General features: G+C 35.8%; 1 protein-coding gene across 6 annotated transcripts in view; it reads left to right on the forward strand.

The window, feature by feature from the left end:
* Cfap54 (cilia and flagella associated protein 54) overlaps positions 1–25,312 on the forward strand; it is a 248,380-nt gene that overhangs the window by 162,573 nt on the left and 60,495 nt on the right. For 5 of the 6 annotated variants that reach the window (XM_069990518.1, XM_069990555.1, XM_069990561.1 and 2 more), the window contains 12 exons: positions 3,860–3,942; positions 7,092–7,261; positions 11,237–11,342; positions 13,219–13,366; positions 14,336–14,493; positions 14,662–14,841; positions 14,933–15,059; positions 19,205–19,360; positions 19,926–20,031; positions 21,023–21,116; positions 23,702–23,797; positions 24,685–24,826. In XM_069990518.1, coding sequence (XP_069846619.1) covers positions 3,860–3,942; positions 7,092–7,261; positions 11,237–11,342; positions 13,219–13,366; positions 14,336–14,493; positions 14,662–14,841; positions 14,933–15,059; positions 19,205–19,360; positions 19,926–20,031; positions 21,023–21,116; positions 23,702–23,797; positions 24,685–24,826 — 1,566 coding nt within the window. The remainder of the gene's footprint in view (positions 1–3,859; positions 3,943–7,091; positions 7,262–11,236; positions 11,343–13,218; positions 13,367–14,335; positions 14,494–14,661; positions 14,842–14,932; positions 15,060–19,204; positions 19,361–19,925; positions 20,032–21,022; positions 21,117–23,701; positions 23,798–24,684; positions 24,827–25,312) is intronic. The other variant, XM_069990527.1, reaches the window with a different exon arrangement.

The following is a 25,312-nucleotide window of genomic DNA, read 5'->3' on the forward strand; positions in this document are numbered from 1 at the left end:
AATTTTTATTTCTAATCAGATATATTCACTGAAACCACTCCAAAGCAATTTCTTTGTTCTGGTTATCCATGTTGTGAATGTTCCATGTTTGATTTGACCTGCCACTGTTGATACTCACTTTACTTCCAAGAAATTGTGCTGCACTGCTACATAGTCACATGACATAGTGTATATATTTATGTGGTAGATACCCTTGTGATAGGTACCATAAATTTCACCTACTAGTCATTGTGTATATGCATTCTTCAAATGTATGAAATACTCTCTTAAAAATAGATGTTTTCTGTCATTCAGTATGCTTTTTTTTTCTTTCTTCCTTCCTTTCTTCCTTCCTTTCTTTCTTGTCATGGAGCTTAAACTCTGAGCCTGGGTATTATCCCTCAGCTCTTCAGCTCAAGCGTTCTACCTCTTGAGCCACAGCACCACTTCCAGCTTTTTCTGTTTATGTGGTGCTGAGGAACTGAATCCAGGGCCTCAAGCATGCAAGGCAAGCACTCTACCACTGAGCTCCTGTTTTTTTCTTTTAAAGAGACATTCCCTAGTCAGTTGAGAAATATCTCTTCTATTCTTGCTTTCTAGAATGATTTTATCCTGAAAGAGTATGGAATTGTGCAAAATATTTTACTTTGCATCTACTGGAATGATTATGTGTTTTTATTTTTCACCCTATTGATATGGGGTAGTAAATACATTAGATTTGTGTGTTTAATCAACTTTGCATTCTTATAATAAATCTTACTTAGGATGTATGTATTTTCACTTGTTATGTTCTATTACTACTGAAGATTTTTGCATTCATTTTCATAAGAGGCATTGATCTATAGTTTTCTATTCTGGTGTGTCTTTCTAGTTTTGATACCAGATTAGCATTAGCCTCTGTTTAATAGTATAAGTTTTATCCCTATTCAGGTATGCTAAATCTCATTCTTGTCCCAATAATCTTTCGTGTTCTTGTCATAATTTCTTGTTTTCTTTATTAGCCTCTGAATGTGATAATTCAACAACCTTGTCTTCAAGATCTGATATTCTTGGTCAAATAAAGTCTACTTCTAAGACTTTCAACTGAGTTTCTAAATTTTGATTTATTGAGATTTTCCTACTATGATTTCTGTTTGGTTCTTTTTTTCTTTATATCTTTCTTGAATTTCTCATGAATATCTTAGATCTTCCTTACCTTAGTTAATTCAGCTTTTTTGTTCTTTTTGTATTTTTGTGAGGTCATTGATTTTTCTAACTTCAATTCAGATGTTGAGGTTTGACTTAGGCTTGTACTTGCTAGGCATGTACCGTGCTCCTTAAGCCACACCTTCCAGCCTCTTTTAGCTTTCATTATTTTTCAGATTGTGTCTTTAGTTTGTTACCCAGGACCACTTTTGGACTTCAGTCTTTCTATTTACAGTTTCCCATATATCTGGAATTCCAGGCATGAGCCACTATACCAAGCATAGTCTTTTTTAAAATATACTTTCTAAATTCTTTTCTGGCATCCCATGAGAATCAATGTCTTTTGTGTCTCTTACTAGAGAGTTATGCACTTTGTAGGTTATATTCCCTTGGTGTTTCATATTTATTGAGATTTGTGATCTCTTGAAATGGGTATCTCTTCTTTAAATATAGCTTTCCGTATGGTGTAAGCTATATTTGTATAAATTGGTTTTCCATATTGTGTTAAATTTAATTATAACTTGACTGTGTACTGTGGCTTCCCTTTGTCTTCTTGAACTATATTTAATGGGCTTTGATTCTGTGCATACTATGTTGAGAGACCTGCTTTCTTGATAAGATTTCATAAGTTGGTTCCCTCTAGTAGTTCAGGCAAATAGGTTGTAGATATTCAAGTATATGAGATACATTCTCTGGAATTATTCCTTCAGACTTGTCAACATTGTAATGTGAAAATTTGGAGTGACTTATACTAGTGTCTTTGTGGTTACTATACTAGTTGTATTATGTCTTTCTTCTGTTGTTAGTGGGTAAATATTCAGAAATGGGTCTGCAGGCTGCCTATCTACGCCACACTGGGGTTGAGACATCAGCTGGGGACTTTTTTCTACGCTGTTCTTTATGTTGTAGTCTCCATCTAAGTTTGAGTGTAACTAGGTGGTGCATGGAGTAAGGTGCAATTTCTCTCCACTGGGATTGGCTGTTTCTCAGCATCACAGCACCCATACCATATTTTCAAAGTGTTAAGCTAGATCCCCAGCATAATTTGGGGAGGAAAACACAGCAGACAGTAATATCAATAACTTTAAAGTAATGCGGTTATAAACATACAATTAAAATGTATTTGAACTAATAGTATCAGCTAGGTCCTGGTGGCCTATACCAGTAAACTTAGGAGGCTAAAATTGGGATGACTGAAACTTGAGGCTAGCCTTAATAGAGAACTTTGTGAAACCTCTTTTAAACACATAGCTGGTCACAGTGGTGTGTCTGACTATGTATCCTAGATACACAGGAGGCTGAGATCTGGAGGGTCATAGTTCCAGGCCAGATTGGCAAGAAAAATGTAAAAATCCCTATCTCAGCAGAAGAAGCTGGGAATGGGAACTCTAAAATAGGCATATCATGGACCAGCAGGAAGTAATACTCTATCTCAAAAATAGCCAGTGCACAAAAGCGCTATCAGTGTGGTTCAAGGGCAGAATTCCTGTCTAGTAAGTGCAAGGCCCTGAGTTCAAACTCTAGTACTACCTATTTGTCATGGGCATCATGGTACATACCTGAAATCCCAGCTAGTTTGGGTTTAGAGTGGAGCTATCATGGTTCCCCATCTGGTCAAAATTTAGCAAGTCTTCTTAACCAACAACTTGGGCATAGTGGCATGTGTGGAAAGTGTCATTAGGCTTGTGGCTGCCTCCAGGTAAAGACATAAGACATTATCTGATAAAACAAAAAAAATGGTTGAGGTATAGCTCGAGTTGTAGAACTCTTGCCTAGCAAGCATAAGACTCCCAGTTCATACCCCAGTACTGCCAGCGAACAACAAACAAATGGAAATCAATATCTAAAACACCAATGACCATAAAGATAGAGTGGAAGGATAATATGGAATAGACTAAAAAGATAAGAATTAATATTAGAAAAGATTAAAATAAGATTAAGAAAGTATTACAGATAAATGATCCAAATAAACTAATTTAAAAGATAAAGTAACATTTAGATACAGATGTATAAAGAAAAATACTGAGGGGGAAAACACAATAAAATGAATTCAAACAAAAATTTTAAATGTGAAAAGTTGCTCTTTGTTGAAGAAGTGGAGATGTCTTTCCTTTGCAGGCTTCTGTTTTTGGAATTCACCAGGTGTGAACAAGTGTGTTCCCATTAAATAGGTCAAACCTAATAGGTCATTATGGAGACCAAGTCCTGTGTTGATTTCCTTGTGGGCCAATGGCCCATCCAGGGCTATCTTCATACCAGTGAGTTCTGTGTGCTGACCCTGGGCATAGGAGCCACCTAGAGCTGAGCCTGTGGACTGCTGGATGTGCAGTCAGACCTGAGGCCTTCCACCAGTGCTTTCATGGGCAAGCAATAGTCATTTTATATTCTACACATCCTACAGTAGACTATCTCAGGGCAAGTCTGTTCTCTTCACATATCTTATGGAAATGTTAGAATTTCTGGAAGTTTCAAAATGCTTTGAGGGCCTTATGTTTGTTTTTTTTTTTTTTACATCATTGAATGTACAAAGGATCACTTCAGAATTGTCTGATTTGTCATAAAAACCAGCCTCACTATTCTAATAAATGATATTTAGGACTATTTGATATGGAGATGTTTCTAATGAGCACTTGTTTGACTTTTTAAAATTATAGTTATCATTTAAACTAACCATAGATATCTTTGGTCTTTACAGCAGATTCATTATCAAGGGATAATGGAACTTCTGTTTATCAATTTATAAAATTTAAAGAGGAAGTTACTCTAAGCACACTTAAGGTAAGTCTGAAAAAAAAGTTCAAATCATAGTCAATCAGTTATCAAAATGCTCACTTTTAGGCCCTGAAGAGGCTCATTTTCAAAGTAGTACTTGATCTTGGGAGACCAGATAGAGTTTCTTGCATAAAGCATGAATCTGCCCAGGGGCATCAGAGTTTGACTTTGCAACCTGAAAAGTGCAGCTGCAGATGAGATTTATTGTTTGAGGTCCCCTCTCTAATTTCCTAATCATAGTGATGAGAACATTAGCAGCATCAATTCCAATTTATTCTGTGCTTACCATGTGAAAGGTAGCTTGCAAGCTTTATTTATTTTGCACAGCTTAATGATGTAGGAACTAAAATTTTCTGAACTATGCTATGCTGAATCATGAGAAAAGTGAGCCTTAAGTAGTTTTTGAAATGCCACAAAAGTAAGAAAATATGGATCTGGGAATAAGACCTATGTTTTTTTTGACTTAAAATATTTGCTCTTAACCATTATGTAAATTGCTTTAAGATTTATGTGATCTTTATTTCTCTATACCAGCAAGTTTTAGAGACCTGTTGCTTGAAAGATTGGCTGCTTCTTTTTATCATCTGCTTTGACAAATTGCTACTTACTACCAGTTATCTACTATAAAATGTTTCATTATCTTTATCAGTTGGATAGCCATGGTTTAATTTAAAAGTCAGGTTTTCCTCATTATTTACAGATTCTGTTTGCTAATTTGTAAATCTGCTAGAATTTACCCCTCATAATTAATAGTTATGATACTTTTTTGATCATTCATGGACATGCTTACATAGAATAACATGCCCAGAGTGTACACTGCCAAGCAAGGTTTCAGTTCTCATACTGTCAGCAGGTGTTCCTTTCTATACTCTCTTGGTCTGTTTCATATAGGTTAGAAATATTTGATAACAGAAGAGGTTCAGATTTTAGAGTTTTATAGACTTTGCCAGTCAAGCAGCCCTAATTCAACTATCCACAGATAAGTTGATGTTAGGGGAATGAACCCCAAGATAAGTATTCAAATGTTTTTTTTGTTTTTTTTCCCTTTCATGCAATTGTTTCTAACATATTTATAAGATGATTTCTTTGTTGCTTTGTATGTCCCTCCCCCACGGTATAACCCATGCTTTCACTGTGTTTGATGTTGGTATAATTTGTGGAGGGGAAGGAAAAAACAAATCGTTTAACTAGGGATACAAGTGGACCCATAGCATCAATGAGATGTACAAGTTGTTATGTCGAACTTTACAACTTTGGTGGGGTGGTGGGGGGAGCACCGGGTGGGGGGAGGGAGAAGTATGGGAAAGGATGGGAAGGGGAAACAAAGAGGAGGCAACAATGCTTGATAAGAAATGTACTCGTTATCTTGCCCATGTAATTGTAACTCCTCTGTACAGTGTTCTCACAATTAAAAAAAAAGTTGACAAAGTAAAAAAAAAATTGTAGATAGGAGTATGGCTCAAATGGTAGAGCAATTGCCTTGAAAGCTCAAGTCCCTGAGTTCAAATCCCAGTACCACACCTCCTTCCTCTGATAATCCAAAATTGGAAATGTTTCAGTATCTGAAACTCTCCCTCTCCCCTATACTGGGGCTTTTGAACCAAGTACTTCACCCACAAGAGGCAAGCAATTTACCACTTGAGCTATGCCTTTAGTCCTTTTTGTTATATTTTGTTTTTGGAGCCTGTGTATAAGTAACTTTGCTGGTATTGGCAATGTGTCTGCCACTGCCTTGTTGGTGGCTGATATTTCAAGTGCACACTGCCATGTCTGACTCCAGAGTCTGAAACTTTTTTTTAAATTTTATTTTATTTTATTTGTGAACATACTGTACAGAGGAGTTACAATTACGTGGGCAGGATAATGCGTACATTTCTTACCAAGCATTGCAGCCTCCTCCTTTGTTTACCCTTCACATCACTTCCCAGCCTCCCCCCTCCCCCCCAATCCCAATCCTTCTCCTTCCCCCCCCTTCCCCCCCCCCCCCGCACCGACGTTGTAAAGCTAGTTTTGGACATGACAACTTGTACTTCTCATTGTTGCAACAGGTCCACCTGTATCCTTAAACAACTGGTTTTTCCCAATCTCCTCCACAAGTTATACTGACATCAAATATAGTGAAAGCAGGGGTTATACTGTGGGGGAGGGATATACAAAGCAACAAAGAGATAATCTTATAAATGCGTTAGAAACACATGCATGAAAGAAAAAAACATTAAAATACACATCTAAGGGTTCATTTTCCTGACATCACATTATCTGACCTTTTCCGCTTGCAGAGTCTGAAACTTTTTGAGTGTCATGCAGGTGCTCAAAGCAGATTTTGCATTTTTTTTGCCAGTCATGGGGCTTTTATTTAGGGTCTGGGCACTGTCCCTGAGGTTCTTTTGCTCAAGGCTACCACTCTACCACTTGAGCCACAGCACCACTTCCAGCTTTTCTATTTATGTGGTACTGAGGAATGGAACCTAGGGCTTCATGCATGTTAGGCAAGCACTCTACCACTAAGCCACATTCCCAGCCCTAGATATTTCCATTTTTAATGCTCAGTCTGTACTATGTTTTTGTACTTTTTTGTTGATGACTTCACTATTTAAAAGAACCTCCATGATGAAGTGCTGTCTAGGGTTTCTAGGAGCAAGAAAGTTGTGTTGAGCCTTACAAAGCAAAACACCTCAGTTTACAGTTTTACACCTTATTTATACCTCAGTCACAGTTTTAGTGACTGTGAATTCAGGGTTAATAAGTCAACATTATACATTAGATAATAAGTCCTTAACTATGAACACACATTAAACAAGGTAGGGTTTTGATCAATTGTTGAAAATGTGCCCAGAGGCTCACAGAAACATCTCTATGTTTCTACTAGGAGCAATGGTTTAGTGTTCACTAATCAGTGTTTATGACAGCTTTACAGCACTTTACTCAACTACTGTGAATTATAAGTACTGGTTGACTCACTACAGGATAACTGTTGTCCATGCATTTACTTGCTGTTACCGTCTCATTTTCTGTTGTCTTTTTCTTGTTTATTGTGTTCTTTTCTCTGATGATTAGGTATAAAATTGCTTTTTAATCTTGAATTTTCTGTTGATTTTCAGTACATGAAAAATATCTGATAAGATTGGTATAATTGTGAGATGTCCTTTCTTTAGGCAATGTTACTGATGGAGGCTGAAGACAGGCTAAACTTCCTTGTATGTGAGATGGAGAATATAGTCTATAAGAACCTCACCCATTGTTCTGCTGGTGAGTTGGAGATTGTGGTGGAGTCCAGACTTCAGCTGGCAGAAATTTCCCTGCAGAGACATCGTGCAGCATACAGGTGTGTCTGCTCTTGCACACAAGATTCACAGTTAGAGTTTTCCTCACCAAGAAAGACAAGTATGCTCTCTGTCACTGTCTCTGTCTGTCTCTTTGGCTCTGTCTCTTTGTCTCTGCCTCTGTCTCTCTGTCTCTGTCTCTGTCTCTGTCTGTCTGCCTGTCTGTCTGTCTGTCTGTCTCTCTGTCTCTCTGTCTCTCTTGATGCTTGTTGGGAAATTTCTTTTCCTAATTCACTAAATATACTTGAATAGACTCAAATTTTATGTAACTTTTCAAAATTTCCAGAACCATTTTGGGCCTACTTGCTTTTTTTTTCTTATCCAAGGGATTTTTCTTACATTATTACAGCAAAAACTAGTTCTCAGCAACAAAGTAGCTTTATTAAAGCAGCTGACTAGGACGTTTAATGTCATATATAGAGCAAACAAACTAACAGCACTTGGTTTTGAATTAATTTGCTTTTTAAAGGACCAAACCTAACTCCCTTATTGCTTCTTACAAATAAAACCTTAAGAGAATTCTTAAGCATCAAGTAAAAATATGAAAAAGCGACTGTATTTTGAAAAGTAACATCTTTTGAATACACTGTTAGTGTTAGATTCTGTTTTGTTTAACTTGCTTTCTGATTCTTTTGTTTTCTCATTATCTCTTTTACTACCTGCCTCTGATATAAAAATGAGGATACAAAGATAAATAGAATTTAGTTTCCTTTATCTAAACACTTCATTATGAGGTCTTCTGACACATACACTAATCATCCACAGAATAATACATATTTCTTATTAATTCACTAAAATAATTTTGAGTACTTAAAATATATTAGACACTATTTTAAGCTCTTGGGATAGATTAGTGTCATGATGGTCACATAAAGGGTATAATAATTCAGACAAAAGTCTTATTCTCTTGAAGTTTGTTTCTCTAGTAGATAATAAGCAAGCTGATAAGAAACTCTGAGAATAGTAAGTCAGTATATAATATGTTCAGAAATGCTAAGTGCTGTGAAGGCTCTCAGGATGAAAGGTGAGGGGAATGTGGTAGTGTTACCATCATAAAATGTGTGGTTATAATAAAGAGTATGTTCAGTGGCAGATAACCTTCAGATTCTACCACTCTTTTCTTTTACTTATACCAGGGGCAAGCAGATAAGAAATCCCTGTTAATCTTCTGTTTAGTAGCCCAAGTGTAGGATCTCTTACTGGAGGCCACCCAGTAATCACCATAATACTCAAAGCCAGTCTCCTTTCTTTGTTCTCTGAAGACATGTCTAATCTTCTGGGAGCTTGTCCTGCTCTTCATGAGAAGCCTCATTATGTGCTCAAATAACCTCGTATACTTTTGTTATAGGTGATATACATGTATTTTTGAGAGCTGTCCTGTAATTAGCCACATCTAAATCTGATTTTACACTCAAGACCATATCACTTTGGGAGGAACTTACAGTTTTTGTGTTTTCTAAGTCTGCTAGTGACATTATCTGGGTATAACTTTTAGGTGTGGAAAGGGGTACTGAGAAAAATCTTGAGCCATATTAGTTTACAGTTTTGTGACATTCATAGCTATCTTTAAGGTTACAATGATAATCTATTAATGTTAAAATAGGCTTAGAGTAATACTAGTAAAATACTTTTTTGTGTGACTGTAGTGGGGCTTGAACTCATGGCCTGTGGCTCAAGGCTGGTATTCTATTACTTGAGCCACAGTTCTGCTTCCAGTCTTTTAGTGGGTAATTGGAGATATAAGTCACATATTTTCCTAATGAGTTGACTTTGAACCACAATCCTCCTGAGTAACTAGAATAATGTATCAACAATCAGTGCTTGACTTACTTTTAATAGTGTACTCTTCCTCTCCACTGAAGTTTGAAGAAAGAACTTTAAATATATGATTTCCTATTGAACTCTTTCTCCAAACTCTCTATAAAACAGCCACAATATCCCAAGAACACACACACACACACACACACACACACACACACACACACACACACACACACACACACACACACACACACACACACACACACACACACACACACACACACACACACACACACACACACACACACACACACACACACACACACACACACACACACACACACACACACTGGCCTTCATTATTTCTCCTGCTGTCTTATGGTGTCTTATACCTTTATGTTATGGAGGATATGACTGCTTTTTTATTTTAGGAAGTAAAAAGATTTGAGAAACTAAAACTTACAAAATGGCTTCAAAAAGGATTGTCATAATAGAACTTTTAATTTAAAGACTAGGTAGACATATGCAAATAATGCACAAGCATATTAGAATCACTCCTATTTTAATATGTGAACCTGGCCCTAGGGACAGAACCTGAAGAAACTTTGATGTTCCTGCCTTTCTGGTGCAGAGTTGTCATTGGGGAGAAACCTACTGTCAAGATGAATGAGTTTTTCTCCTGTGAACTTTACCCCCCATGAGCTTTTGTTTGGGCACTGCTGAGAGTGTTGGACAATCCCTTTTCCAAATGATGGTTAGCTTGACATTTCCTGATACTTCTAATAAAATTATGTGTCAAAGAAATTGAAAGGCATATTCCCTGGGGTGACAGGTAGAGTGAGCTGCATGGATTTTATGAGAACAAACTGACCATTTTTGTCATGAATGTTAATAAGAAATAAATGAGATCAAAGTTATTCATATGGTATATCTAATACTTTCTGGGCTGTCTCTTTTAGAATCCAGACTTTAAAAAATGTTTCTTCTCATTCTTCTTTACATTTAATTTATTATCTAAATCAGAAAATTCTGAGCCTTTCAATTTTATATCATAATGAAACTCTCTTTGAGGTTTTAGACTGTTAGCCGTGGGTAATCCTCTGTACACTCAAGAGTAGCGAGAAACTAGAAATTTTCTACTATGCACCTACTATGGTTTGAATGTCCCATAGAATCCAAGTGGTCAAAGCTGAATCTCCAAAGGCATATGCTTTTATTAATATTTAGAGATTTGGCCTTTGGGAAGTAATTGGGATTTGATGGGCTTATGAAAGTGAGGCTTTAATGATGGGATTAGTGGCTTTATAAAAAGAGGGGCAAATATATGAATGCAACATCAGGAAGTAAAAATAATTATGTCTCCTGACTTCTGAACAGGTACATTTACTTTCTGGCTCTTGCAGATTCTGAATCAGCAGTAATTCAGCTGAAGAGTTTCCAAGGGTACAAGATTAATCAACATAGGTCTGGAGGACTACATTCTAATGCATATAAATTCTGATCTGCTCATTTTATGAATGAAGTTTTCAATAAATTTGATTTTAGCCCTTGGAAACATTTATTAATGTCTTCCTTTTTTTTTTGACAGTACTAGTGTTTAAACTCAGGTCCTTACTCTTGCAAGGCAGGTACTTGGCCACCAAGCCAAGCTTCTGGCTTACTTATTCTTTCATTTCACTTGTTTTCTTTTGCTCTCTTGTTTTCATTTAAAATACTTTCTGCTTGGGCACTAGAATCCCATGTCTGTAATCCTTGATACTCAGGAGGCTGAAATTTCAGGCATGAAACTATTTGAGACTCTTATCTTGAAATAACCTCCCAGAATGCTGGTGGTGGAATTTTGGCTCAAATGGTGGGGCACCAGTCTTGAAAGAAAAAAGTCAGGGACAGCACCCAGGTCCTGAGTTCATGCCCAGTACTGACACAAACTAGAATAAAACAAATTTAAAAATATTTTCTATTAGGTCCCACTCTACTAGATGGAGAGGTTCAATGGGGAGTAAAACGAATTAGCTGTAGACCTGTGCATTGTGCTAAGTCAGTCTGATAAATATCTGGTAAAACCAGGGTGCCGTTAATCCATGTATAAGCAGCACCTACTTATCTTTTGAGAATAGTTGTGGGTGTAGGAAGTTTCTTGGAAGAATAGACTTAGAAAAGAACATATAAATATTACAAGCATGCCAATAACATCTAACATATTTTCTCAATTTTAGTGCTGCAATACTATGCTCCACACTTAACCTTCTCCAAGATTCTAAACTTTTTAAAAAGAAGGCAGTATATGATGACAAAGAGACTCCTGTCTCATCATCAAATTCTGTATGTATAAATTTTTAACTTTTATCCATAAAAGTTTATTTCTTCATCAAATACATATGATGTAATAACTTGGCTTACTATGGAATTAATAATTATTTAAATGATAATAAAGTAGTAAAAACAGGGAAATTGGGGGAAAATGTGTGTTTCAATCCCACTGATGCTACATATTGACTAAAATACTTAGAGGAAAAAAAAATCTCTTCTTTTTTTTGTATGTAATAATCATCAAGATGTATCATTGTAGAAAGTCTAGCTATGTTGTCATTGCAAATAACTTTGTCTCCCAAGTCTCATTCTACATTCACTTTGAATTTATTACCCAGCCATTGCCAATAAGATACCTGAGTTATTTCTTACTTTGGATTTGTGAACTGGGCACACATTCCATGATTGCGCTTTGATAAGACTACTTAATTTAACAATATAAGATTTATTAGGATTATAATATAAAAAGATTCATCCCATAGAATCCTTGCTCATTACTTCAAGAATTACTAATGAAATTTCTAATATCTAGCACCATTACAAATTAGCAAAATGATTTTTTCTAAATAAGGACTCATTTCTAACTATATTAAAAGTAATAACAATACTAAAAAGCAATCTAATTCAGAAAATAGACTTAAAATAGCTATTGTCAGTGGAAGTAATTTTACCTCTCAGGGGACATTTTGGCAATGTCTGGAGACATTTTGGTTGTCACAACTAGAACGGGTGCCTCTGGCACTTACTGGATAGAGGCCAGGGATGCTGTTGAACATCTTATAATGTGGAATAGAGCCTCCACCCAGCAATTATCTGGCTGAAAATGGAAGACAGAGCTCTAAGTTTGAGAAATCCTGAGATGAGGTGGGATTGGCTTTTCATTAGTTGCCAAAAATGTACATTTGGACAGATTTTTTATTGATGGGCATTTTTTCTGTAGTTTTAACTAAATACTAGACTCCTCAAGCACTTGGCACATTCTAATTATGAAAGTACGTGTACTTTCATTCCCAGAACAGCGTCCATTTCACTTTTGTCCACCTGTTAGTCCCTAGTAATCTGTTCCTACACAGACAGGCATTGCTGATTGATTGGACCTCATGAGCTTCCAGAGACACATAGCAAGAAATTCTAGAAAAATTAGATTTGTTCTGATTGGCTTTGAAGTTCCCAAGAGCCAGTTGACCTCCCTTAGAGAAAGCTTCTTCTGTATTACCTTCCCAGTAGCTCTAGACTTTTAGCTACTTTGTAAAGTTTAGTAACGAGCATGGTAAAAGTCGTGATACATATTAGAAATATAACACAGTAAACTTGAAACTCAGGTGGAAGCAAGTTAAAGTCCCTGCTCTGCCAAAATATTATTAGTTTAAACAAGATGGTTATCCTCTTTAGTCTCAGTTCTCCATGCTGAAAAATGGAAATAATAACCCTCTTTTCCTGTTAGGAAGGCTAAAAGAGATGTGGATAAAGCATGTAGCAAAGTGCCTGGCATATAATGAGCACTCAGTAAAGATTGTTGATTATTATTTATTATTTTCATCCCTTAAGTTATATTTACAGAGTTATATTTACAAAATTTAATGCCATGAAAACTTCCAATAATATAATTTGCACAAAAATCGAGCTACAAAACTAGTTTTAACAATCTGTATGGAAAGAAAAGCAAAGCTGAAAAGCAGTATGAAATATTAATAGAGTTTTGGAGAATAGTGGGTGATTTTATTTATTTTTTTAATATTTATTTTAGAGGATGTAAGAATAATATCTATAATAAAAATTTCATACTATGAAATAATACCAGTGTTTCTCTTACCTTGTGTCTAGCCTTAGGCTAGAAATTTGACATAATTAAATGAGAAGATAACCTCATTACTTTAATACTGCTTAGGTCACAGAGAATGAAGATGAGAATGAGTTTTTAGATCCTGTTTCCCTGAATGCTCGAGAACATTTCAACATCCATCTGTGGTTGAGGTGCCGCTTAGCCCTGGTGACTGCATTTGTTGCCCAGATTCGTGGCATTGGAATTGTGAAAGGTACAAGTGTCTGTTTTCTTGTGTATTCATAATAAACTTTTGTTGGTAACGAGAATTTTATTGGGAATTATTCAATTGGAATGTTTATGTTTGATAACTTCCTACTGTGTCCAGAATTAAAAATTCAGGTTGTTAAAATAAGAATAAACATTTCTAGCATTGTTTGTATCAGTGGACATACATATATAGCACTGATAGACAGCAAAGTGATTATAATTGTTCCAGGTCTCCTATCTTTTAGGAAGGTAGCCAATTATATAGGGCAAGAGCGTAGATTTGGGGCCTGCAATGTGAGTTCCAATGCTGAATTGGCTACTTCCTTATCAAGTCTTTCTTTTTTAGTCAGTCTTTCCATCCTGCTGTGCCTCAATTTCCTAATCTGGAAAACAGAGGTAGCTGTTCCTACTTCCTATGATTATCAGAATCAAATGAGTTAATATTTTTAGATAATAACTTGGCACATATGATAGTTTTTGCAGTAATAATTTCCTATTTGTTTTTTTTTTCCAGTCCTGGGGTTTGTATTTGGGATCTGGGCATTGTTCCTGAGTTGTTTTTGCTCAAGGCTAGCGCTCTACCACTTGAGTCACAGGGCCACTTTTGGCTTTTTCTGTTTATGTGAGGAATCAAACCTAGGGCTTCATACATATGAGGCAAGCACTCTATCACTAAGCCACATTCGCACTCCCATAATTTCCTATTTGTATAGCTATTTACTCAGCTCCTAAATTAAATTATTTCATGTAATATTACTACTCATACAACATTGGAATATCCTTAAAAACTTCACTTTGAATTAAACACACTTCTTTTCCATGTGTCATGTCAAGTCTATTTTTTTTATTCTAATGTCCTTTTGCTTTTTGACCTTAGACAATCTACCTACAATAAACACTGGAGAGATACCATGTACACATGCTATCTTATTTCTAAATGCATCTTAAATAATCATGCTTTTTTTTTCTTTAGAAAATGACATGACAGATTGTATGAGCCTCATCAATGAAGTGTGTATGGAAGCAAAAAATGCAGGCAACAAAGAGTTAGAGGCTGAATTCTTAATGCAAGCTGTGATGCTGGGCCTACAAGAAAAGCATTTAAAAGCAGACATTATAAGAAATCTTCAGGTAGGAAGGAAACCTTGTTCAATTTATTCTTGGGAAATATTCCAGTTAGAACCACATGAGAGAATTTTAAATCCCATTTGGTACTGAATGTATAACAGCGAACATGCCAGCTCTTGTTTCTATGAATTGGAAAAGGCACTATCAAACTGAATCATTTCATTTTAATAGGATATAATACATTTGCTTGAAGGAAATGAGTTTATTTCTCCTCGGTCTTGGTTAACCCTGGCAAGAAGCCTAGTTCTACTGGATGACTTAACAAAAGCTAGGAAATTCAAGGAAAGTCCTTCGTCAAAATCAGACAAATTATTTCTTTTGATGCAGGCTCACCACATTCTTATTGAACAGGTGAGATACAAGATTTAGAAATTTGCTTTTCTGCCTTTTTTCTTATTTCAGACTATGAAGACTGATTGCTTATTACAACTTTCTTTTATAGATGTTAACTTTTGGAGAAACAATTGAATATCCTTCATCAAGCACTGAATATGCAAATCCATTAGAACCTTTGAAAAATTTGTATCTTCCTCATATCATGTTACTGGCCAAAATAAAAATGAGAATTGGTAAGAATATTTAGACATAGCTGTGCCCAAACAATCACTATAAAAAATTTTTATTTTCTAGTAGGCTATCCTATGAGTTCATTTCAAAGTGGAACTATTTATGTATACTCAGAGTCCATTTATTAACAAATAGTTTGCAATCAATTGCAAACAGTTGCAATCAATTCTAACAGATTGTGATATTTGGATGGTCTGTATAGTTAGAGAAAGTAAGAGGTCAGTTACTATCATTATATGTGTAGCTATTTGCTCTGGATTAATCATTTATTTGAAGTTATTTTTATGTAGTCTATCTTAAAATTGATATATATTTCACCAACTTTAAAGAAAAAAACAAGTACAAAACCAAATGTTCCTTTTTTTGTATATGTTTTTTACTGTAAAAATGCTGTAAAGAGGGATTACTTACAGTTACATGAGCAAGGTAATGAGAACATTTCCTATTGAGCATTGTTGCCTCATGTTTTACCCCCTACCATCCCTTCCCTCCCACCTCCACAACTACCCCACCCCTCCTACCCCACCGAAGTTGTAGAAAGTTTGTTTTCAACATACTGTTTTGTACATCTCATTGTTACAATGGATCAACCTGTATCCTTATTTAAGCATTTTGTTTTTTCCCTTTCCCTCCCCGAATTAGAGAAGTGTATATACAAGATTCAGGGCACCGACATCAAATACAGTGAAAAGAGAGGTTATACGGTCATGGAGGAACATACAAAGAAACAAAAAAAATCACATGGTACATTATAAATACGTTAGAAACAATAGCAAAAAAGAAAAAAGATATTTGTGTCCCTATCTTGGTATTCATTTTGCTTAACATCATCTTATATGGTCAGATGTACATAGCTTTTGGCTTTCTCTGCTTGTCCTACACATGTATAAGTTATTGCAAATAAGGGAAACCATGGGTCCTATGTTTCTTTGGGCCTGGCTTACTTCACTTAATATAATTTTTCCAAGTCTTTCCATTTCCTAACAAATGGGCGATGTCTTTCTTTCTGATGGAGGCATAGAATGCAGTGGGGTTCCCTCTGGCCACATCCCCTCCAGCATCTGTTGTTATTAGAGTTCTTGATTATAGCCATTCTAACTGGGGTGAGGTGGTATCTCAATATTGTTTTGATTTGCATTTCTTTTATGGCTAGAGCAGTTGAGCATTTCTTCATGTGTCTATTGGCCATTCTTATTTCCTCACCTGAGTCTCACATCTTCTACGCTCTTTATCCAGTATGTTCTGTTCCCTCAATCTTTTAGTGTGTATCTGTATTTGGATCTGTGCTGGTAAAATCTCAAGCATACACATGGGTAGGCAGAAGAAAACAAAACAACCTACTCCTAAATCTTTCTAGTCCCAACACTCTCCTCCAGCCAGACTTCTTAAATGTGTATTCTTCCCTCCCTGTTCTTTCCTCATCATCTACGGGCTTCTTATCACACTGCATTCTGGATTTGGAATGGAGAAACACCAATTTTGATGAGGTTACTGAGGAGCTATTTGCAATTACAGTATTTGCATGTCTAATTTTGCCTAAACGGGCCCTACACAACATTTGGCATTGTTCTTCACATTTGACATATGTGTCTTAATAACTTCTGTTCTTTTACTCTTTAAATTTCCAGGGACTATTTTCTCCTAGTTTTCCTATTTCCTTTCTGATCTCTTAATTACCTTAATGTATTTCTTTTTTTTTGGGGGGGGGGTCCGGTCATAGGGCCTGAACTCTGGGCCTGGGCACTGTCCTTCAGCTATTCAGCTCAAGTCGAGGACTCTACCACTTGAACCACAGCGCCACTTCTGGTTTTCTGGTGGTTTATTGGAGATAAGAGTCTCACAGAGTTTCTTGCCCGGGCTGGCCCTGAACCATCATTCTCAGATCTCAGCCTCCTGAATAGCTAGGATTACAGGCGTGAGCCACCAGCACCTAGCTTATTTTTGTTTTATAAGAGCCTATTTGCTCCTTCCAACAGTAAGGACCAATAGAAGGCACCATGTATGAAGCAGTCTTCTTTACCAGTCACTAAATCTTGGACCAAGGACTTCCAGTCTCCAAAGAAAGGAGAACTATAGAAACAAAGTACATTGGGCTGGGAAGGTGGCTCAGTGGTAGAGTGCTTGCCTTGCATGCCTGAGGCCCTGGGTTCGATTCCTCAGCACCACATAAGCAAAAAGAAAAAAGCCAGAAATGGTGCTGTGGTTCAGGCTCCACGACCAAAAAAAAAAATGTTTTTTGTATTTCTACGTGGGCTTTTTTCTTTTTCTTTCTTTGTCATTCTAAATTCCATCAGTTTTATCTCACTAATATGAAGCAGCCTCTCTGGAAGTTGTATTTTTTCTTCCTCTTGTTGGCTGTAGATCTTTACTTGACTGTGTTACTTTGCTTACTATGGTTAAGGTCCAGCTATTGGATTAACTTCAGCAGTGGCAATGCTGATCAGTCACAGTTCCAACTCAGTGACTGGCTCTGTACCAACCTTCCAGAGTCTAATTTCCTCTTCAGGCACCAGGAGGAACAATAAATGTCAGCATCCTTTAGCTCAGGACATAGGCTATTGTCAGGCCTCCCGAGGAGGCAGACAGCCAGAACTGCCCTTCTCTGGAGCTCATAGATATCTTTGCAAGCTCTCTCCAGGAAGTTTTCTCATCTTTGACCCAAATATTTATACTGTTTCTCAGGAGGGTGGGGATGGGATTGGATTGTGGAAGGGAAGACAGAAAGAGTGCACTCAAGCTACCATCTCTTCCAGAATCTTTCCCTTATCTTCTTTCTGCTCCTTGCTTTCATAATTAAAATTGGCCATTGTTGTAATCGTCACCAACCTTGTGAAAGCTGTTCTTTTGCATTTTTTTAGTCTACAATTTGTTCTGTCATCAGGACTTTTGATTTCTATATGAGCTTAAAGCACAGATTGTGTAACATCAAGTGTATTCTCTGCTTTTCTGACTTGCTAATCTTGAAGATGTGTCACCACTCAATGACAATACTGTTGCTACTTTTTAGACTCATTTGAAGCCGAACAGCTTGCTTTCTGGGATATTATATTAAATACAGACTTTAAAACAAACCCAAAGCAGACTTTCTGTCAAAACAAAGTCAGTTTCACAACTTCTTCATAGAGCTGATGTTTACTGGAAAAAGGAGCACTTCAATATTATGAAGCACATGTCATCTGTGACTTGCTTTCTTGACAGTTTTTCTGTGTAGTATAGAGTCATAAAAATAGAACAACTTAAAATTTTTTCTTTGTGAAAACCTCTGATAGAAAAATAGCACTTTAAGTTTATTTTTATAATACAAAAATAAGAATCATCATTATTTAAGATTATTTTCCCATTAATTACCTTATCTTGAGCTTCTGTATTAGGTTAAAAGGCAGATTATGGATAATTTTAAAAAAGCATAGCAAGCAACCACTATAGCATTTAATAGAAAGAAAATTACTGCCTATTAATATATGCAAATTTTATTGCAAGTAACATAAAACCTCCAGCTGTTTCTCTACTTATAACCTCATCTTAAGAACATGGAGGTTGTTTTGTAGTTTATCGTAAGAGTTTAAAACTGGAAGAGATGTTGGAGAATATCTTTCCTTCTTAAAATTTTTCCTATTGTATCAGTATATATTAATTGTACAAAATAATGGGCCTCATTATAAGATCTTTTACATGTATGTAATGTACCTTTATCATATTCAGTCCATTGTCTTCCCTTGTTCCTGTTGCTAGCCTTTATTTTATTTTATTTTATCTTGAATTTGGACTTATTTTGCATTTGCTAGGCAAGTGCTCTACTACTTAACCACAAGCCTTTCAGTTTAGTTAGATCTCAGAAAGAATCTTGTGCTTTTTTCCTGGGACAAGTTTGAGACAGTGATACTTCTATGTGTACTTCTCTGAAGCTAGGATTTCAGGCAGGTGCTAACACTCCTGGTCCCTATTCTTATTTTTAAAAAAACAAGAGAACGTGGCAGTAATTTATCAAAGATAAATCATTAAAATAATTCTTAGGTATAAAAAGCAGGGAAGACCACCAAGTTCTTGATAGTTACCATGAGCATGAACAATGTCTGGGAACTTGAACGTTTACGATGAGCATGTCCTATTTCATTGTTTTGTCCCTATCCCACTGTTTTTCTTTTAGGACATGCATTGGCCAAGCAAGTATATTATACCAACAGAAAGAAGGACTTCTCAAAGTGGTTGCCTGCTCTTCATCTTTTTGAGATAGCACTGAAGCTCTGTAAAGTATCCGCCATAGAAGAATGTGAGGTGGAAGCTGAAATCCTTTTTCAGAAAGGTAACATGTTTGGGGGGGCAGAGCTATGAAACAGCTTGTAAGGCTTTTCCTGTTAACAATCAGCTTCTCAACTATAAACGAAATACAAACTTTACAAAGGGCTTGGTAACAAGACACATTTTTTTTTAAACAAGACACATTGATGCCACTGTTAAACTAGATTTTAAAGAACTCTGCTTCTTTTAAATTTCTATCTAGAAAGAAAAGGCACCGATAGTTTCTTTTATAATTACAATTGACACTTGTATAAAGTTTCATGTTTAACTAAAAATATGTCTGTATCAGCCACTTGACTAAAAATAATGGTAATGAATTAATGGAAGTTATTTTTTTGCTTTATTACTCATGGCAGAAAAGTTTTGGTTAATGTTTGGTTAATTTTTTGTCAATAAATGTATTCATTGAAATTAAATATCATAACCATAGTTGGTTATTTATAATGCCTATTAATGTAATACATTTATACAATTTTATTATGGCCATGTTGGCCATGAGATATTTGTTCTTAAGTTCTAAGTGATAAGAAAAGGAAAAATCATCTTTGTATGCATTTTTCTTCTTTCAGGCAAAGTAGAGCGTCAAATACTGATGGAAGACAAATCTCCAAATATACAACTAGATAGTTTTTTTGAAGCTATACAACTAAGCTTGAAAAATGACCAAAATTCAGGGTAAAAAAATATATCTTTTCAGTGTTGTAGCAGTGTTGTTGATGTGACCCCTGTGTTCTCATAAGACATGGAATATTCAAAGTGGGAATGGATGAGTGGCCTCACAGGGCAGAGCTCCTGTAGTGGGATCTATCTGTCTATCAGGTTTGCTGATTTGCTTTTCAAACTTCTTGCTCTTGACTTTGACCAAAGGCCTTTACAATAATGGTGGATGATACCTGTTATCATAGTGACATACTGGACTATGAATCATTTCTGGCCTGTAAAAGTTCTGTCAATCTAGGGGTTTTCAGGGCCTCCTTGCCTGGATTACTGATTTAGAACCCAAAGTTCCCCTCTTGGATGTGGAATTGTCTGTGGAAGGCATTTTAAGCCACTATTATTGGAATATCACTGATCCAAGTGGCCCCAGTTGGCAGTTTTGAAACATAGGTCTGATCTATGCCATATCATTGATCACTACATACTTTGTCTCTGTTTTAACTAATAGAGGAAGGGATGGAGAGAAAGGAGAGAGAGAGAGAGAGAGAAAGAGAGAGAGAGAGAGAGAGAGAGAGAGAGAGAGAGAGAGAGAGAGAGAGAGAGAGAGAGAGAGAGAGAGAGAGAGCCTGCCTAATTTCCAAGAATGGTAGCTTTAGTCTTAACCTGTTCTTTAGTACCTGTTTGTTGGAATATTTCAGAAAGGTCTTCATGCTGGGCTTCAAAGCAGTCTAGCATAATGTTGCCAGCAAAAGAATATTAGAATACTAGAATACAAAAGAATAGTAGAATACTCAGCCATCTTCAAAATCTTCCAATTTTAGGGAAGAAGATTCTCTTGTATGTAGCCAAAAGCTAGGATGGGAATTAATTACAATGTACAATGTAGGTTGGGAATTAATGCTAGTTTTACCTATACTTACCCTTTATTAGCTAAGACATTATTGCAAATGAGGCAAAGAATTCATGGGTGCTGAATCTGTTCAGTAAGTACAATCATATGTCATTGTAGGTTGATAAGAAATTCCTACCTAGAAATGGCCCTGTACTATTTTCATCTGAAGAAGCCAACGAAAAAGAATTCAGCCACATCATCATCGCTTAAGGTAATAGCTGAATTTATTAGAATTTATAGCTGAATTTATTATAAATTATACCTTAATTGCTTTTGATCTTGTTATTTTAATACTATTGTGATGTTGAACTAATGAAGCATTTTCCTATGTGACTGAGAAATTAATTATTCTATATGCATCTTTGTAGACCTTTTTATAGTTCTGGTAATGATTTTACTTGGGTAAAAATACTTGGGTATTTTTTTTTAAAAAAAACCTACATGAAATACAGGTTTGTGTAAATACTCTAAGTCAATGAAGAATGATCAAGAACCTGGAATCTGATATATTGATTAAACACATGGACTAGTACAATTTTCAATACTGACTTACTTCTGGAAAGAATCATTCATCCGCCATGTATCTATCTGTTGAGCTCCTGCTATGATCCTGACTGAGGAAAGTCATAGACGAGAACAATTCATGCTTTCCTCGAGCTTGCCTTGCCTTCCAAGAAAGAAAGTTGGGAGGGAGGAAGAAAGAAGGTGGTACAGGGACTTTGGTAGTGAGATTTAGACTTAGGAAATAACTTGGGTTGGTGGCATTGTAAATTAATGTAGCAGCTGATATGATGATATTCTGGGCTAGTTTGGTGGACACAAGAGGAAGAGTTATTAATATGCAAGGATTTGCCTTTTAAAAATCACTGAATTTTGTTTTTTCTATTTGCATGGACTATGGAATGCTGACACACGTCTACTGTCTAAAAAAAGGCCCATTGTGTTCTTACACTAGTCCAGATTTTTCCACTCTCAGCTCAAGCCCAACAGCCTAACCTCTTCAATAAAGTTTTTCTCTTAATTAAAAAGAACTTCCTTTAAAAAGTTGAACATCTGGGCCACTAACTGTCCTTATATTCCAATTATTTAAAGTTATTCTGAATTCTGTATTTCATGCCTGTTAATCTTGTTTCCTGAATTACCATAGGTAAATTACTGAAACTTATATAGCCAGCAAACTGGCAATTACTACCCCAGGGCATAAGTAGTACTCTCACAGCTAATGTTTTGGGTTTTCCTATCTTGGAACAGGGCTGTATTGCCTAGGTTTCCCCAGGCAGCTCTATTCAGAAATGTTTTCCTCCTAGCCTCACACTTGATTAGACATACCACATGAGTGCATTGTACATGCTGCCTTCATACCTCCTTCATGGCAAAAAAGACTCCCTGGGAGTCTTCCAGACAAAAATAAAACTAGTGACATACTTTTTTGTTAAGGTTTGATTTATTTTGTATTTTTCTGGAAGATGAAAGAACTGGTCAAAATATGTGCTTCAAATATTTAGAACCAATGGGTCTCATTTAATTGTTATCTCTATTCAGACTTTTTGAATCTTTAGAAATGACTTCTAGGTTGGGCCGTTATGCCTATAATCTTAGCTATTCAGGAGGCTTGAGAATTAAGGATCTCAGTTCACAGCTAGTCTGAGCAGAGAATTACCTGAGATTTTATAGCCAGTTTACCAGCAAAAAGCCAAAAGTGCAGGTATGGTTCAAGTGGCAGAGCACGAGGATGAGAGAAAAAGCTAAGAAAGTGTAAGGATGCCCTGAATTCAAGCCTAGTACTAGCACACACAGACATACACACACAAATAAAATGATAAGTTATATTGATTAATTTATTAATTTAGTTATCTTTTAAAATGTAAAATGGATATTGTGTTAATAGGTAGAGTTTCTTTCTGTAACATTGAATTTCTTGTTTAGAAACTGTGTGTATGAATAGATAAAATAATGTACAATTCATTGTTTCTTTTTTGTTACTCTATGGAAATTTATAATTATGTTACTACTTTAACATTTTCCTAGTGTGAAAAAAATATCAAATACCTATTAAAAGCTTTTGAGTAATTCAGGTGGCTGAGTCAGGAGACCAGCCTGGACTTGAGACCCTATCTCAAAACAACAACATCAAACTTTTGAGTGATATTCCTTTTTTAAAATTTAATTTTTATTGTCTAGGTGATGTACAGCTATGAATGTAAGGTAGTTAGTACATTTCTTGTTGAACTTGTTACCACCTCCCTCATTTTTCTCCTGCTTTCCCTCCTTATTTTTGCCATCTTCATCCATCGTGTAGTCAATTTATGGAACCTTTTTGAAAATTACATTTCACTTTACTTAAAATGACATTTTTATTAATTTATTACAAAATCATGCAATTTTTATTATAGAAAATTGAGAAAAATTATTAAAAATTAATTGCTTTTAACACTTTGGTAACCACTGTGAAAAACTTCATCTGCTTGCGTGTATAAGGAATCCGTATGTGCATATGTTTTTTTTAATGTTTTTTATCGTGAAAATACTGTACAGAGGGGTTACAATCACATGAGCAAGGTAATGAGTACATTTCTTATCAGGGATTGTTGCCTCCTCCCTTGTTTTTTCCCTACCATCCCTGTGCATATGTCTGATTATACTGTGCATATAGCCTCCTAGGCTACACTTTTTATTCTTTAATGTACTTTAAGTATCTGTTTGTATTGAAGTTAATGACTACATAATGTATCTTTAGAAGGTGAGAAGAGTTATCAATGAACTTTATTTATCAAATAACATTTTGAGATATTTTAGACTCTTTCCAGAAGGCATAGCTCTAATAGAGAACCATCCAATAAATCTGAAATGTGCACATCCCTGGCCTGGATTGCAATCAGAGCTGCTGCACAGGTTGGTCTGATTTTTTAAATGTTTCTTTCTACTGTCAGGTCTGTAGTTTCTACCTCTGAGCTGTTAAGACAGCACAATGAACCTAAATGAGAGAAGTGAATTTTACCTTCTTTGGGATTTTTGCCAATTATTTCTGTTTGGAAATATTGGAAATACTCTAAATAATCTTTTAAATCTCCATTAACCAGAACTGACTCTATTTCAGTTTTTATTTAATGAAAATATTGCTAGATACATATGTGTATATTTAATAGTTAGGCAAATATTTGTCACATCTAGGTGAGATAGCTTATTTTAAGAAATAGATCCATTAATTAAATTGTCAAAAACAAACTGATTTGTTTGACTATATGTTTGATATATTCTGCATACCACAAACACATAGTATTCTTTCATTCTGTCATGAATTTTTCTACTACATCCTGAATATTACTTTATAAATATACTTTTTCATATATATATATATATATATATATATATATATATATATATATATATATACGTCTCAGTTTATTTTGTGCTGTTCTAAAAGAACAGCACAGTGTGGTTAATTTATAATGAACTGAAATGTACTGACTCATAGTTCTAGACCTGGGAAGTCCACGGTTGGGGGAGCAGCATCTTGTAAGGGTCTTCTTAAACAGTGGAAGAGCAAGCCAGGGAAGACAAACAGGGCTTCTATGTCCTTTACCATGCTTCCTGCCTTAGTCCATTCATGAAAGCAGAGATTTTATGGCCTGATGACCTCTTTATCAATCTGTCTCCCAGCCTTGACACACTGGGGATTAAATTTCCAACACATGAACTTTGGGGACAAATGCAAATCCTAGCATTTACTTAAAAGATCCTATATGAATCAGAAATTCTAATTGACACATTCATTCTAGGTCAGTGAATCAGTGCTGGAAATTAACCTACTTATTGGAAAGAAGAATTCTAAATCAGATGAAATTAATCAAGTGATATTACCAAACATTCCAGAATTTGCTACTGTGGATCTTGTGTCTTCATATACCGATTATTTGCTTGGTATGTTTAACTGTGTACCTATTTTACAGAAGCCTGATATGTAATATATAATCCTGTTGTGAAGACTTAACTGTGGTGAAGTGTTGGCTCTCTGCTTAAAGAGGATAGTAGTTTAGGAAGCCTCTAGGGAACAATAGAAGTTCTAGGGCCAGCTTCCAAATTTTAGAGGCATCTTAGTATACTGTACATGTGCATGTGTCATTCAGTGGCTGTTGAGTTTTGGATGCAGGGCTCTGTGGAGAATGGTGTGCCTCTAAGTGCATTTATCTTACAGTTCATACAGTTCAAGGATTTTTAGGGGATGGTTGCTTGGAGGACTTTCTCTCTAAAATGTGTACTCCCTCTCAAGGACTCACAAGGAAAATGTTCCTCCTTGTTCTTTGCATGATATTACCTTTGTGTAGAAGTTTGAATGTTTTTGTTGAAGGACCATCAGCTTCCTGAGGGCAGGGACTTCACCTATTCAATTTCTATCTGCCAGTCACT

Source organism: Dipodomys merriami, unplaced genomic scaffold (assembly GCF_024711535.1).
Source record: "Dipodomys merriami isolate MVZ:Mamm:240054 unplaced genomic scaffold, mDipMer1.0.p SCAF_10, whole genome shotgun sequence".
NCBI classification, from domain to species: Eukaryota; Metazoa; Chordata; class Mammalia; order Rodentia; family Heteromyidae; genus Dipodomys; species Dipodomys merriami.